At 49.2% G+C, this 16,836-nt stretch overlaps 1 protein-coding gene across 1 annotated transcript in view; it reads right to left on the bottom strand.

Annotated features, from left to right (window-relative positions):
- CPXM1 (carboxypeptidase X, M14 family member 1) overlaps positions 1 to 16,836 on the bottom strand; it is a 36,118-nt gene that overhangs the window by 3,723 nt on the left and 15,559 nt on the right. The window contains exons 4-13 of the mRNA XM_082236414.1: positions 16,450 to 16,589; positions 16,227 to 16,311; positions 13,604 to 13,754; positions 11,260 to 11,348; positions 9,968 to 10,091; positions 7,994 to 8,190; positions 6,608 to 6,787; positions 4,574 to 4,871; positions 2,662 to 2,801; positions 2,405 to 2,507 (exon numbers count right to left, since the gene is read on the bottom strand). Coding sequence (XP_082092540.1) covers positions 2,405 to 2,507; positions 2,662 to 2,801; positions 4,574 to 4,871; positions 6,608 to 6,787; positions 7,994 to 8,190; positions 9,968 to 10,091; positions 11,260 to 11,348; positions 13,604 to 13,754; positions 16,227 to 16,311; positions 16,450 to 16,589 — 1,507 coding nt within the window. The remainder of the gene's footprint in view (positions 1 to 2,404; positions 2,508 to 2,661; positions 2,802 to 4,573; positions 4,872 to 6,607; positions 6,788 to 7,993; positions 8,191 to 9,967; positions 10,092 to 11,259; positions 11,349 to 13,603; positions 13,755 to 16,226; positions 16,312 to 16,449; positions 16,590 to 16,836) is intronic.

Genomic DNA, 16,836 nt, shown 5'->3' with positions numbered 1-16,836 from the left:
ACAAATCAAACTGCATTGCTTAACTCAAATGATTCTCAGGAATCCATCAACTAGCTCCCAGCAATGTGCAAAGGCATCTGCCCTGCTACAAGCTCTCTACTGTGAGTGAGGAAGGATAGTATTTAATCAATATATCTTCTCCTACTATCCTCAACATTTCCTCACTGGCCAAGGCATGACCAAAGTCCATTTCAGGGGCCTAACCTGGTCGGTTTTATCTTGCCCCTGCGACAATTTATTTCCTGTAGTAAAATCCTAAAAAAGCCCTCAACAACTTCAATCCTAAAAAAAAGCTCAACAAAAAAAGCTTTGGTTGGCCCTCACGGCCCTTCACTTCATCAAATCTGGCCCTCTTTGAAAAAAGTTTGGACACCACCGCATGAGAAGCATTATCCAGAATAGCAGTTTGCACGACCCACTAAAGAAGATAATAGCACAATAAAATTCAAAAGAGTAACAATTAATTGCACATTTCTGCAAAAGCCATTTAATACTATTTCATTTGACTGCTTGGAACACCCTAAGGGAGTCCAGCTCTCGAACCTTGATATGCAACTAGAGCTGGAAGGAACATAGGAAGCCAACTCACCATTGAATTTTAGAGCTGGAAGAGACCCCCTGAACCAGACCTTTGCTCCATTCAGCTCAGTACAGTCTGCACTGACTGGCAGCAGCTCTCCAAGGTTTCAGGCCAAGGACATTTCCTGCCCTAGTTGGAGATGCTGTTGAGGATTGAACCTTCGGAATGCCAACCAGGTGCTCTACCACAGCTACAGCCCTTCACCAAGGAATCCATCAGTTTTGGTCCTCTCATTTTCTCATCCCTCCCCCTGCCCCCCATTTTAGATTCTGTTCTCCACATTTCTGCAGCGATTTGCAAATTTTTTAAATCGTGGAAATTCTTGCGCATTTCAATGCAAATTTTTCCCAATAAGAGCATTTGAGAGCCAGTGTGGTGTAGTGATTAAGAGCGGTAGTCTCGTAATCTGGGGAACCGCGTTCAATTCCTCCACATGCAGCTGCTGGGTGACCTTGGGCCAGTCACACTTCTCTGAAGTCTCTCAGCCCCACTCACCTCACAGAGTGTTTGTTGTGGGGGAGGAAGGGAAAAGGAGATTGTTAGCCGCTTTGAGACTCCCTAAGGTAGTGATAAAGCGGGATATCAAATCCAAACTACTCTTCTTCTTCTTCTTCTTCTTCTTCTTCTTCTTCTTCTTCTTCTTCTTCTTCTTCGCAGTTTTGACTAACGTGCACCTTTTTGAAAGCAGTTTCTTGTAATGTTGCACATTTTTGTATGCTCATTTCACTAATGTACTCATTTTTTTGCACACTTTCTTCTGCCACTTGCATTTATGTAAGCATCCTTTGGTTGGAGAGGTTGCATGGCACATTTCAGCTAAGTGCGGGTTTCAAAGGATGTTTTACTATACGATATGATATCTTTATTGTCATTGTCCCATACAGAACAATGAAATTGAAAAACCTACTGTCAGGGAACTGACATCGGAGCTAGAGGCGGAGGGAAGGCTCTCAAATGATGCTGGAGAAGGGCCCAGCAGGGAGAGAGGCAGCTCCGCAGATGGGGAAGCAAATCAGCGCAACACCAGGGATATAGAGGGGCTGATGGGGGAATCGGCGAGAGGGCTCCAGGACTCTTCACCGGACACCAGCGGGGAGAGCACGGGTCCTCCACTACCCACGCCCACCCTGCGCAGAAGACTTCCGCGCAGAGAGAGTAGGAGGAGACTGGGTGTGAAACAACTTTTATGTTGGAAAAGATTTAAGAAACGCCCACTGACGGATTCTGCTAGCGACTGAGGCAGCCACGAATTGAAGGGCTGTCCAGACAGAAAGGTTTAACTAGGCAACATAGCCAGGAGAGGCGGCAACTTACGCACGAGCAACCCCATACCCACTACACCTACATAAGACATTCAAAAACCCCTAAAAACTCTGAAACCCCATTTTAAAATACAATATACTCCCACAGAGACTCCTTATACTGCATTTAAAACCAGAATTGCATTTGGATAGAAACTGTTTCTCAGGCGGCTAGTCCTAGTCTTTATAACCCTGGACCTTCTTCCAGAAGGCAGAAGCTGAAAGAGATCATTTCCGGGGTGCGCACTATTGGGTGCACTCTGCAGCTTTCTTATGGCACCTGGAAGCATAGATTTGATCCAAGGTGGGAAGAGTGCACCCAGTTATTCTCTCCAACCCTGGACAGCATTGTTTTTTTCCCTGGCCGTGCAGCTCCCAAACCACACACACAGACCATAAGTTAATACACTCTCCACAGTACAATGGTAAAATGCCATCAACAGGTCCTTTGAGAGATTGTTTTTCCTCGTGATGTTTCATAGAGTGAGATTTGGGTGGATCTGCCTTCAGATGTGAACTGTACCTGTCCGAATATCATGGTTGATGCCATCCACCGAAATGATGGCGTCCGCGATGCCCTGCTCCGTGTCTTTGTCTCGGACGATGCCTTTGATGCCCCTTCGGGTCTGTAACGAGACGCCTGGTTAACACCACATCTACTGAAAGGACCTGGCCTTTGAGACTGAGTAACCCATGTGCCTAGCAGCAAAGCACAAATAAAGAAATCAATGGGGCGCCACCTGGTCCTGCCTTCCCCTGTGGGAGACGCCTTCTTCTTACCTGCTCCATGTAGACCAGCAAGGACTCCTTGTTGTTCTCCCATTCCCGGGGCAGCTCCGACTCGTGTGGGAACTTGTCACAGGACAATTCGATGGTGATCTCAAAGCAGTTGGTGTGAAGGTAACTGAAGTCGTTCATACCTGCAGGTGGAAAGATGCAAGGCCAGAGGGCTTTTTTAATTTTTACTTTACTAACATATAAAACACATACTGTCAGGGCTGCTTCCAGATCCTAGCTCACAGAGGATCACGCTAGCCAGCAATCACTTTGTAAAAGTCTTTATTGAGTTACAGTTTCCATTCTCCGGCTGCTGCGTGCAACTCTACGTCTTATGGGTTAGACCGGCGAAGCTCCGTCTGAGTCTCCGCCCCTTGTACACCAACTTAATATCCTAGCCTTACTCCACCTTTTCCGCCTGACTGTTCTTCTCTGGGTCCCTCTGCCCCCCTGGGTCTCTTCCTTCCTGGATTCTTCTGACGCCGACCCTCCGGACCCTCCTGCCTCCTTGCGCCGGGCTTTAGGACCTGGCTCCCTTTCCGGGCTGCTTACTGCGCCACCTTCCTGTGCATTTGAACTTGGCGCGCGCGCCCAACCTTCCACTTTCCTTCTGACCGTTTCTTCGCTCCCCGATGGAGGTGTGGCCACTCCTGACTCGTGGCCTCCCTCCTGTTGTGAGCTGCCAGCGCTTGATACCTGACGCCCTTCCTCTCCCCTGCTCTCTGTTGGTGACGCTGGTCCCGATTTCCAACTGCTCCCCTCTGAACCCTCTCTGGACCCTTCTTCCTGGGGTGTCCCCCTAGGCTCCCCCCTTGCCCTGGCCACTGGTGCTCCTTTCTGTGAATCTTCTGATTCACTGGAAAGACTCGGAGATCTCGGGTCGTCGTCATCACTCATCCTTTCTTCTGCCTCCTCCCCCTCGCTCTCTGTTTCCTCCCTTGCCCTTGCCTCTGCTCCTGAACCCCTGACACATACATATACATTTAAACAATACACATACACAACACACTACCTTATTTTCATAACATAAAATATACCCACATTACTCTATATAATACCTACCTATACTGTACATCTCAACATACCTACACACCTACCCTTCACGGAAACCCATCAAGTGACTTGACTTCCAGCCGTTCTTGTTACGCTACTTTATTTTTCCAACTAGCTTAAACAAATTTCATTATTTCTTTAATCTCTTCTTCTATATTGACTTTACTCTCCTTTCAAAGTGTTGGTGCTGACATTTAAAGCCCTAAACGGCCTCAGTCCAGTATACCTGAAGGAGCGTCTCCACCCCCATCGTTCTACCTGGACACTGAGGTCCAGCTCCGAGAGCCTTCTGGCAGTTCCCTCACTGCGAGAAGCCAAGTTACAGGGAACCAGGCAGAGGGCCTTCTCGGTAGTGGCACCTGCCCTGTGGAACCCCCTCCCACCAGATGTCAAAGAGAACAACAACTACCAGACTTTTAGAAGACATCTGAAGGTAGCCCTGTTTAGGGAAGCTTTTAATGTTTGATGTATTACAGTATTTTAATATTTTTTGGAAGCCGCCCAAAGTGGCTGGGGAAGCCCAGCCAGATGGGCGGGGTATAAATAAATTATTATTATTATTATTATTATTATTATTATTATTATTATTATTTCACTTTAATCATTTTCTGGATTCACTCAATATCTGTAAGAAATTCTACTTTTCCCACATAAATTTTGCTGTATCCCATAAAGATAGCCCACTCCTTATTCACTTTTTGTACCACATCTCCTCTTATCCTCCCTGTTAGTTTGGCAATATGGAAGTATAAGGAAGCATTAACTGAAATATGGCACACTGGTGTCCACAAACAATCCCATCCCACTGGGGACAGTGGGGTTCTGAGATAACATGTGGGATCCCCGCCCCCAATCCACTCACTTCCAGGCACCGTGTGCCAGTTCGCCCCGTTGATGATGTTGCCTTCCCTCATGAAGTCATCGTAGTGGCAGAGGCGCCGGTCGTCGTTCACCATGGCCAAGTTGGAGGTGGCGTAGACTGTTGCCAGCCACCGGAAGACGGCGTCGTCAGCTGTGGGCGTCAGCTCCTGGGCCTTCCAGTAGGTGCGCGTCATGTCAAAGGGGTAGGTGACCACCAGCTCCCCTCCGTGCAGGTTGGCGCTGAGCATGAAAGGGTAGCGCTGCATCCAGTTGATGACTGCCCGAGTCTCTGGGGCCACCTGTTACAGCAGAAACAGGGTTAGTATGCTTGGCGCTGTGGGTTAAACCACAGAGCCTAAGGCTTGCCGATCAGAAGGTCGGCCGATCAGAAGGTCGGCGGTTCGAATCCCGCGACAGGGTGAGCTCCCGTTGCTCAGTCCCTGCTCCTGCCAACCTAGCAGTTCAAAAGCACGTCAAAGTGCAAGTAGATAAATAGGTACCACTCCAGCGGGAAGGTAAATGCCGTTTCCGTGCGCTGCTCTGGTTCGCCAGAAGCGGCTTAGTCATGCTGGCCACATGACCCAGAAGCTGTACGGCCAATAAAGCAAGATGAGTGCCGCAACCCCATAGCCGGCCATGACTGGACCTAATGGTCAGGGGTCCCTTTACCTTTACCTTTTACTTCATGTTGCGTCCGCTTCAGGTTGCATTTTTTGGGGTTGCGGACTGCCGAAACCCGGAAGTACCAGAACGGGTTACTTCCGGGTGTTGGCAGTCGCGCATGCGCAGAAACGCTAAATCATGCTTTGTGCATGCGCGGAAGCACCGAATCGCAATGCTGCGGGTTGTGAACATGCATCCCACACGGATCACGTTCGCAACCCGAGCATCTGCTGTACGTCCCTGGTTACAGGCAGCCCGGTCACGGGGATTCAGGCATGGTGTTTGCAATCGCACCGATGCTGCTTGTGCACGATGGGGTTTCCTGCCGGGGTGCGTGTGGGATGCCTGAGGAGCGGTGCAAGGATGGCCCTATTATGAGGCAGAGTGAAGCAGCTGCCTCGGGCGGCAGATGCTGAAGTGCAGGGAGGAGATGGAGACAGGAGTGCCCTATACCCCCTTTGCTTTTCTGCTGAAGAATACAATGAAATTAATGAACTCTTTCAGAAGACCATGGAGGGTTATGTTATCCACAGACTCCAAAGGATTCAGAATAATTCTCTCTGGCAAGTCTTCCAGTGGTTCGTACAGTGGAACCTTGGTTGTCAAACGTACAGTGGTACATCTGGATGCGAATGGGATCTGTTCCGGAGCCCCATTCGCATCCTGAGTAGAATGTAATACGCATCTGTGCGTGCGCGGGTCGCGTTTTGCCGCTTCCACTCATGCACGTGACGTCATTTCGAGCAGATAGGAAGTTCCTACAGAGGGTGGTGAATACAGCACAAGATATTATGGGCTGTCCCGTGAATCCACTGGATGAAATAGCGGAAGAACGTTGCCTCAGGAGAGTGAGGAAAATTCTCAGGGATGATTCACACCCTGGCCGGCACTTTCTTGATCTCCTGCCCTTGGGCAGAAGATATAGAAGCATAATTAGTCGCACCAACAGGGTAAAGAACAGCTTCTATCCGTGGGCTGTTAGGCCGCTGAATGTAAATATAACAACAGGGCAACTGACTTTTGGGTTTGGTGTGTGTGTGTCAGTAAACAAGGGGAATTAAGACTAAGAGAGCTGAGTGGGGGTGATCGTGTAATCTCACTGTATACAAGTTGTACAAGTGACAATAAAGTATTTCAATATTTCAATTTCTGTATGTGAGAAGACGCCATCGTGCCCTTCACCTCTGGCAATGAAATCTCTTGAGTTGGCCCTGAGAGGACATCACTGCTGCCGCTGAAGGCTTGGAGAAGGCATGCAGGCTGATGTGGGGCAGATGTGAGCTGTGCTGGCCTTAAATATGACACCAACCAGGACTCATCTGCCCATACCCGGGGGTCAGAGGGATGGGGGCAGATCTGTGATGAGGCTCACCGTGGCATTGGGGAAAGTGTAATATTCTGGGATGGGGATGTAGTGGTTGGGGAACTTGTGTGGCACCATCTCGTTGTCCTCTGCATCCCACAGGGCCGTGTTGAGGTCAGCAAAGTTGTGGTTGAGGTCGAAGCCTTCGTATGTCCACCGGCCCATCGCCCAACCGGAGAGCTCAGAGCCCTATGCAGAAGGAAGGGAAGAACATCAGGGCATGGCTTTGCATGATAACCCCTTTCTGCCTTCTCTACTCAGCTTTAGGGATACGAAACATAGAATGATAGAATTGTAGAGTTGGAAGGGACCATTAGAGTCATCTAGTCCAACCCCCTGAAATGGGGGTCGAACATGAGTCTCGAACCCACGACCTGAGATTAAGGGTCTCATGCTCTACCAACTGGGCTTTGAAGACACTTGAACTCGGGATGCAAGGGAGAAACATGGTAAGAGGAAAGCATGCTTGGCAAATCCACACCGTGATCAACTCCCACCCGGAAACCTACATCCCCACTGTGGAAGGATGTGTGGATCCAGAATTGGCCTCCACAGTCACTTACAGACTCATTGTTAAAACTGTGTTTATGGAAGACAACAACAAGAAGAAGAGTTTGGATTTGATATCCCGCTTTATCACTACCCTAGGGAGTCTCAAAGCGGCTAACAATCTCCTTTTCCCTTCCTCCCCCACAACAAACACTCTGTGAGGTGAGTGGGGCTGAGAGACTTCAAAGAAGTGTGACTGGCCCAAGGTCACCCAGCAGCTGCATGTGGAGGAGCGGAGACGCGAACCCGGTTCCCCAGATTACGAGCCTACCGCTCTTAACCACTACACTACACTGGCACACCGAGCCTCCTGGGCTTGCCGATCAGAAGGTCGGCGGTTCGAATCCCTGTAACGGGGTGAGCTCCCGTTGCTCTGTCCCTGCTCCTGCCAACCTAGCCGTTCGAAAGCACGCCAGTGCAAGTAGATAAATAGGTACCGCTGCGGCAGGAAGGTAACCTTCCCACCGGAGCGGTAGCTACTTAACTACTTGCACCTATTTATCTACTTGCACTTTGATGTGCTTTTGAACTGCTAGGTTGGTGGGAGCAGGGACAGAGCAACGGGAGCTCACCCTGTTGTGGGGATTCGAACCACCGACCTTCTGATCGGCAAGTCTTAGGCTCTGTGGTTTAACCCACAGCTCCACCTGCGTCCCACCTTCCGTCTTAGCCAGGTTTTAAACTGCCCCGCACGTGACATCCCAGATGCCCTTGTAGCTCCAGCGCAGAGACCCAGAGGTCAAGCTGACTGAGAGAGGCACATCATGCCGCGCCCATAGGTTGACCATAGCATTTTCTTGCACTCTCCTGCCAACATCCCTGCGCCAGCTTCTCTGCTCCACCCACCAGTTTGTAGGCCGTCTCGTAGCCATCCGGGTTCATGGAGGGCAGCAGGTGGATTCGGGTCTCCGTGACCAGGCGTACGATGCGAGGGTTGCCCTGCTTGTACTCGTGGCAGAGGTATTCCATCAGGTTGAGCAGCAGCTCCCGCCCCAGAGCCTCGTTGCCGTGCATGCCAGCGACGTAGCGGAACTCTGGCTCCCCTGGAGAAGAGCGCAAGAGAGCATGTCAAGAAGGCTTTCCGGAAGGGGATATTGAAATCAGAAGAGAGCAGGTCGTGATGGCAGTGGCGTAGCGTGGGGGGTGCAGGGGGTGCCGGCCGCACTGGGCGCAACATCTGGGGGTTAGGGTTAGGGGGCGCAAATCCACGGGTTAGGGGGCGCAAATTACTTGCCTTGCCCCGGGTGCTGACAACCCACGCTACGCCACCCTTTCAGGAAGGGTATACTAAATCGAGAAGAGCTTTTCTCCACCCCCCTAGATTTTATTAAAGTTTGAAAAAGGGTATTCAAAAGGTTGGGATCGAAGGGTGCACGGCTGTTGTGTCCGCCTCATGCCACCCTGCACAATGGGCTGGAAGTGCGCCCCGAGGAGGTACAGTGGACGCTCAGGTTGCGAACATGATCCATTTGTGATGCATGTTCTCAACCTGCAGTGTTCACAACCTGCAGCGGCACGCGTGGGTTACGATTTGGCGCTTCTGTGCATGCGCACCACCGAAACCTGGAAGTAACCCGTTCCGGTACTTCCGGGTTTCGGCGGGTCCGTAACCCGAAAAAACACAACCTGAAGCATCTGTAACCCAAGGTATGAAATCTTTCTGGAAGATATTTGTATTTTGTGGTGTTAGTGATCTGACATGGTTATCCTTCCTTTCCCCTATCTTTTATTAAGCTCTTTGACGGCATCAGAACAGCCTCTAACGTCCTAATCTGTTGGAAGGGATAGTGATGAGTACCTTCTTTGATGTTGGACATTGTTTTGAGAAAGTGAGGCATTGGGAGAAGGTGGTTAATGAATAATCTGCACAGAGCTAGTGATCTGCAAGCCACACAGGTTTGCTATCTGAGGTCCAGCTCCGAGGGCCTTCTGGCGGTTCCCTCACTGCGAGAAGCCAAGTTACAGGGAACCAGGCAGAGGGCCTTCTCGGTGGTGGCACCTGCCCTGTGGAATGCCCTCCCACCAGATGTCAAAGAGAACAACAACTACCAGACTTTTAGAAGACATCTGAAGGCAGCCCTGTTTAGGGAAGCTTTTAATGTTTAATGTTCTTGTTGTTTAGTCGTGTCCAACTCTTCGTGACCCCCTGGACCAGAGCACGCCAGGCACTCCTGTCTTCCACTGCCTCCCACAGTTTGGTCAAACTCATGCTAGTAGTTTCGAGAACACTGTCCAACCACCTCATCCTCTGTCATCCCCTTCTCCTTGTGCCCTCCATCTTTCCCAACATCAGGGTCTTTTCCAGGGAGTCTTTTCTTCTCATGAGGTGGCCAAAGTCTTGGAGCCTCAGCTTCAGGATCTGTCCTTCCAGTGAGCACTCAGGGCTGATTTCCTTCAGAATGGAGAGGTTTGATCTTCTTGCAGTCCATGGGACTCTCAAGAGTCTCCTCCAACACCATAATTCAAAAGCATCAATTTTTAATTCTTAATGTTTGATTGACTATTGTATTTTAATACTCTGTTGGAAGCCACCCAGAGTGGCTGTGGAAACACAGCCAGATGGGCGGGGCGGGGTGTAAATAATAAATTTGAAGGGTGTATGCCTGTTATGTCCTCCTCATGCTACGCAGCTGGTGCCCCCCGATAAATGCGCCCTGGGCCATCGCTCCAGCAGCACCCCAAGCTAAACCACTGCCTTGAAGTAGCAGACAAGTCAGGTAAGAGTGGCAGATCAGGATGCTTGCAAAGGCTTGTCTGAACCCAGAGTCATTCCAAGCTGTTATGAAATTGGCTTGGATGAGGCTTAGCTCCTTCACTCACCAACTTCATGCTGTCCAGGGTTGTCGGAAATCTCCATGACGTACATTTTCAGTCCCAGGTAGCTCTTCCCAATGCTGTATACCCGGGTGATGTTGGGACAGGCGTCGTTCACCTTCTTCATCAGCTGTGCGGGGGGAAATTTCACATGTCATTCTCCCAGTTCTGGTCGCCATCATCAAGGCAGGCCCAAGACATTTTGCTGCCTGAGGCAAAGGGCAAAATGGCGCCCACAATGGCCCACACCCATTCCACATACTGTAACAGATTGCAATGGCGCTGGATTTAGGATGGGGCAGGCAATTACCCCGAACAGGGCACCAATCCAAGGGGGTGCATAATTATAATGGTAATACGGCAAAAGTATTGTTAGCCCAGAAATGGAAACAAGAAGAAATCCCGATGAAAGAAGAATGACAGACGAAATTAATGGACTACGCAGAATTGGACAAAATGACAGGAAGGATTCGAAGCCTGAGGAACCAGAGATTTACAGAAGATTGGAAGAAGTATATGAATTATTTAAAGAGCAACTGTAATCAACAAATTACACTCGTAGGACTACAAGAAGTTTTGTAAGGAGAAATATATGAAGTGTTACAAAGTAGGCAAAGATAGAGATATTGGTTATGAGTTTGAAATGTAATAGGGAAAATAAGTAATGTATCCTAAGAGATTAGATTGGAAAATTTTCAGACAGGATTGATGGAAGTAAAAAAAAACTGAATAAGATGAAAAAGTATGTTTAATTACTGTTGAAAGCAATATGTTAAAAAACTAATATATATAATAATATATATGTTAAAAAACTAATATATATAAAAAACCATAATTATAATGATAATAATACCTACCTTTATACAGGTACCTACTAAAAGTTAGGCCCCTGGTCAGACAAGTGATTGGGTTGTAGCTTCCAGATCAAGTTACAGGGAACCAGGCAGAGGGCCTTCTTGGTAGTGGCACCCATCCTGTGGAATGCCCTCCCAACAGATGTCAAAGAGAACAACAACTACCAGACTTTTAGAAGACATCTGAAGGCAGCCCTGTTTAGGGAAGCTTTTAATGTTCGATGTATTACAGTATTTTAATATTTTTTGGAAGCCGCCCAGAGCGGCTGGGGAAGCCCAGCCAGATGGGCGGGGTATAAATAATAAATTATTATTATTATTATTATTATTATTAGTAGTAGTAGTAGTAGTAGTAGTAGTAGTACATGGGAAGCCCCACACAGAGTGCACTGCAAGCTTTTCACAGCCCTAGAGATGTTTCTTTCTCTGCGTCTTGCAACCCACCTTCCTCATGTCCTTGTAGTTGTGGTGCCTGAAGTCCAATTTGTCTGTGGTCACAGGTGCCGCGTCCCACAAGTAGATGTTGTTGGGGTCTGGAAAGACAAGAGGGAGGAGGATGACAAAGCTTCGGGTAACACATTTCACTGGCTGCCCAGCTGTTTTGGCAACAGGGAAGGGGCAACTAGAGCGGTTGGTTGAATGGGAGAAAGGAAGGAATCACTTTTTGGTAAAGTGAGCAACTCGGCCCCAACCAACCAATACAGACGTAGCCAGGTCCCAGGACATAGGGGGGGAAATTGGTTGCCTTTGCTTTTCGAGGCAATCCTCACTTGCTTTTCCTAAACAAACATGCAAAGCAATCAATGAGCTATCTTTAGCTCTGCAACCTCTGTTCACTTCTCCTCTTGCTCTGGGCACCATAAGGATGTAAGAAGAGGATCAAGCTAACATCCCATCCAGTCCAGCGTCCTGTCCTCACAGTGGCCAGCAAGATGCCTGTGGAAACCCATAAGAATGATTCAAATGCTGCTGCCTCCAGCTGTGGAGGGCACAGCGTACAGTGGTACTTAAGAACTTAATTCGTTCCAGAGGTCCGTTCTTAACCTGAAACTGTTCTTTTTTTCTATGTTTTCACAATATTACATAATGAAAAAGAAAAAAGAAAAAATAGGAAATAAAAAAGTTAAAAATAATTCCATCTTTACATCACTTATCTTTCATTTACTTGTTTCCCGGACCTCCTCATACCTCCCTTTTTTGTATTCCAGTTCAATTTATTAGTTCAGCAATTCCTTTCCCTCCTTATTATCCTGATCTTTAATCTTAATATAATATAACATTAAATTTTTACCTATTAAAAATCCAATTTTTCCATATTCTTTTAAACCATTACAGCTAGAAACCACTTAACTTCAATCCAACATCATTCTAACATTCCTTAATTTTGCAATATTTTTGTAAATAGTCTTTAAATTTCCTCCAATCTTCTTCCACCGACTCTTCTCCCTGGTCTCGGATTCTGCCAGTCATTTCCGCCAATTCCATGTAGTCCATCACTTTCATCTGCCATTCTTCCAGAGTGGGTAAGTCTTGTGTCTTCCAATACTTTGCAATAAGTATTCTTGCTGCTGTTGTAGCATACATAAAGAAAGTTCTGTCCTTCTTTAACACCGATTGGCTGACTATGCTCAGGAGAAAGGCCTCTGGTTTCTTCAAGAAGGTATATTTAAATACCTTTTTCAATTCATTAAATATCATCTCCCAGAAAGCCTTAATCCTTGGGCACGTTAACCTGAAACTGTTCTTAACCTGAAGCACCACTTTAGCTAATGGGGCCTCCCGCTGCTGCTGCGCCACCAGAGCACGATTTCTGTTCTCATCCTGAAGCAAAGTTATTAACCCGAGGTACTATTTCTGGGTTAGCGGAGTCTGTAACCTGAAGCGTATGTAACCCGAGGTACCACTGTAGTTACTATGGCTAGCAGCCTTTGATAGCCCTCTCCTCTGTGAATTTCTCTACTTCTCTTTTAAAGCCATCTAATCCAGAAAACGGCTGGGACGCGGGTGGCGCTGTGGGTAAAAGCCTCAGCGCCTAGGGCTTGCCGATCGAAAGGTCGGCGGTTCGAATTCCCGCGGCAGGGTGCGCTCCCGCTGCTCGGTCCCAGCGCCTGCCAACCTAGCAGTTCGAAAGCACCCCCGGGTGCAAGTAGATAAATAGGTACCGCTTACCAGCGGGAAGGTAAACGGCGTTCCGTGTGCTGCGCTGGCTCGCCAGATGCAGCTTTGTCACGCTGGCCACGTGACCCGGAAGTGTCTCCGGACAGCGCTGGCCCCCGGCCTATAGATGTGAGATGGGCGCACAAACCCCAGAGTCTGTCAAGACTGGCCCGTTTGGGCAGGGGTACCTTTACCTTTACCTTTAATCCAGAAAACGGCAGCTAGACTGGTGACTGGGGGCGGCCGCCAAGACCATAAAACACTGGTCCTGAAAGACCTACATTGGCTCCCAGTACGTTTCCGAGCACAATTCAAAGTGCTGACTTTTAAAGCCCTAAATGGCCTCGGGCTAGTATACCTGAAGGAGCGTCTCCACCCAGTGGCGTAGCGTGGGTTGTCAGCACCTGGGGCAAGGCAAGTAATTTGCGCCCCCTAACCCGTGAGCCAGGTAGGGGCAGAGAGCTGCAAGTGCGAGCGCGCCCCCCCCGATGTTGCGCCCGGTGCCGCCGACCCCCCTGCACCCCCCACGCTACGCCACTGTCTCCACCCCCATCATTCAGTCCGAAAACTGAGGTCCGGCTCCAAGCCTGGAGCCAGGAATGCCCACAAGATTCGAACACAGGACCCTCACCTGGCACTACGCAACCCAGGACCTCCAGCCTCAGGCAGATGGTCCCATTCTCGAACCACGTTTGGGGGTTGATGCGTATGTATCGGGCCACCACTGAAGTGGGGAAGAGGCCGAGGACTGGCGTCTCGGGGTCCTTGTTTCCGGCAAAGACCTGGAGCGGGTGAGAGAGAGGGAGTCATTTTGAGGCTACCCATCCAGCAAAATAGAATCATAGCATAGTTGGAAGGGACCCTGAGGGTCATCTAGTCCAACCCCCTGCAATGCGGGAAACTCAAGCATCCCTGACAGATGGCCACCCAACCTTTGCTTAAAAGCCTCCAAGGAAGGAGAGTCTGGACAGCTCTTACGGTCAGAAAGCTCTTCCTGATCTCTAGTTGGAATCTCCTTCCTTGTAACTTGAAGCCATGGGTTCGAGTCCTACCCTCCAGGGCAGGAGAAAACAAACTTGCTCCATCTTCCATATGACAGCCCTTCAGATATTTGATGATGCCTCTCATATCTCCTCTTTTCACTGGCTCCCGGTGGAGTAAAGGGTCAGGTTTAAGGTCCTGGTTTTGACCTTTAAAGCCCTATGCGGCCTAGGACCCTGTACCTACGGGACCGCCTCCCGGTATGCCCTGCGGAGGACCTTAAGGTCCACAAAAGACAACACTTTGGAGGTCCCAAGTGGCAAGGTGGTTAGGTTGGTCTCAATTAGGGCCAGGGCCTTTTCAGTACTGGCCCCGACTTGATAGAATGCTCTGTCACAAGAGACCAGGGCCCTGCGGGACTTGACATCTTTCTGCAGGGCCTGCAAGACAGAGCTGTTCCACCTGGCCTTTGGTTTGGACTCGGTCTGACCCTTATGTTTCCCTCCCCTTATGTCTTGATTTATCAGCTACTTTAAAATGAGGCTTCATTTTAAATTGCATTTTAACCTGTATTTTAAATTGGCTCCCCTCCTCTATCCCCCCCATTATGTTTTTACTTTGATTTTATTGGTGTTAGCTGCCCTGAGCCCGGCTCTGGACGGGGAGGGCGGGGTATAAATAATTATTATTATTATTATTATTATTATTATTTTCCAGGTTAAACATACCCAGGTCCTTCAACCGTTCCTCATAAGGCTTGGTTTCCAGACTTTTGTTCCAGACTTCTGTTGATGCAACCTAGAATAGCATTAGCTTTTTTTGTTGCTGCATCACACTGTGGACTCATGCTAAGCCTGTGGTCCGACTGGGACCCCTAGAAATTAAGCAACAAGTCTGGTTCTCTGGAAAAAGCTTTGTAGTTCAACACAGCTGGAGGGCACCACGTCAGGGAAAGCAGCAATGCGTGATCGTATCTTGAACCCGGGACCTTGTGCATGCAAGGGGAGGTGCTCCTGCACATTTCCAGGGCTTCATTTCCTGTAATTCAGCATTTCCTATACTGACTGGCTGCAGCTCTCCAAGATTTCAGGCAGGACTCTCTCCTGCCAAGATGCCAGTGAGGAATGAACTTGAGATGTTCTGCATGCCAAGCAGTTGTTCTGCCACTGAGCTACTGCTCCCTCCCTAAATGGAGGCAGTGAGGCCCCTGGTTTCCTTTGGCAAAAGGGCATAGAGGCCCTTGATTTCCCTTTGGTTGGCTTGGCACATCCTCCTGGCACAAGACCCAGGTTTGGATCTCTGCGGCTGCCCTGGTGCCAAGACCCAGCTCAGTCAAACTATTGTTCATTTGCTTCTTAAGGACGGAGGGTAGCTCTTAATGCTGAAAAGGCCACATGGAACACTTCAGGTTATGTGTACACGGCGATGTGTGCACTGCCAGCCTTGCGGAAGAAGTGCCAGAGTTTGGACAGGTTAAGGGATTCTGAGAATCGCAGCTCCCACTGCAATTATAAGAAGAAGAAAAGGAGTTTCTATCCCCTATGACCTCCAAGGAAAGCTTGACAAAGTTCAGGCAGTGCCCTGAGGGCATCTTGGTTAGAAAGAAAAGACATAGAACTGGAAGCAACCATGAGGGTCATCTAGTCCAATCCGCTGCAATGTGGGACTCTTGTCCAACTTGGGACTTGAACCCACGACTTTAAGAGTCTCATGCTGTACTATTGAAACAACAAACAAGAACTAAGATAGCAAGCAAGCAGATCCTTAACTCAGAGCCCCACCAATTTAATCAACCAAAGCTTTTGAGTTGATTAATCTACTGATTCAGACTCACAGCTTTTCTGGCTTGGGATTTAGGTTTTCTCAAAGCTGCCTGCTCCTAGGCCAGTCTGCCGATTTATGAGGGTTGTAAACTATAAAGCCCATTCTTTGGCTGCTCACTGCTCTTTGCAGTTAAAGTGGGTGATGGTGGCTGGCTGAGAGCCAGGTCTTCTTTGTGGTGGCACCCCAACTCTTGGATACTCAACTGATACCAGAGAAACTGGCATCGTAAGTCCAGCCAATCGAAGAGCCCGGCACCCAAAGTCCAGCCAACTGGACAGCCTGGCACCCCAAGTCCAGCCAACCAGAGACCCCGGCACCCGAAATCCAGCCAATTAGAGAGCCTGGCATCACCAAGTCCAGCCAATCAGAGAGAACCAGGGATTCTAGGCCCAGGCAATCGGAGAGCCTGGCATCTCATCCAGGACCCCTGAGGACCCGAGTGGACTCACCATCTCCTCACTCCCATTCATGCACGGCTGCCAGCTGTGAGTGTCGTTGCTGAACTGGATCTTATATGACGTCACCCAGTCATATCTGGTGGAAGAAAAGCAGACTGAACAGGCGAATGCACAAAGGTAAATCAATTAGGGGCTGGGAAATCTAATGAACCCCTAGGAATCCCTTTCAGCCCATGGTCCACATTCGCTCATGGGGAAACATCCCGGGGCTTACGTCCAAATGGAGTTCAGGCCTTGTGTGATGACCCCGGTGAAACGGGTCGGCTGCCGGGCATCCACCTCCAGCCATTGGTTCTTGTTTTCATGCCCAGCGCACCAGCCGCCGTCATAGAAATCGCCATCGTTGATGCCGGACTAGAGCAGAGGAAAGCAGAGAGGAGCTGGGGTTTTGGCTGAGGATGCAGGACACAAAGGAGTCGTTTGCTGAGAGCAGAGATTGGGTTCTGGTAGCTGCATTGGCAGGGAGGGTGTATGTGTGACAGAGGCCAGCCATACAATTGCAACAACACATTTAGTGGCACCACTGGAACTGAGAGGCGCACTCCGGGTTCCTCTGCAATCTTGCAAGCAATGTTGCAAATGCACACTGTGTTGCGAGCCA

The sequence above is a fragment of the Podarcis vaucheri genome, assembly GCF_965113315.1.
Source record: "Podarcis vaucheri genome assembly, chromosome: 9".
NCBI lineage: Eukaryota > Metazoa > Chordata > Lepidosauria > Squamata > Lacertidae > Podarcis > Podarcis vaucheri.
The sequence above is the reverse complement of the archived record's forward strand: the minus strand, read 5'-3'. Positions and strand labels throughout refer to the sequence as shown.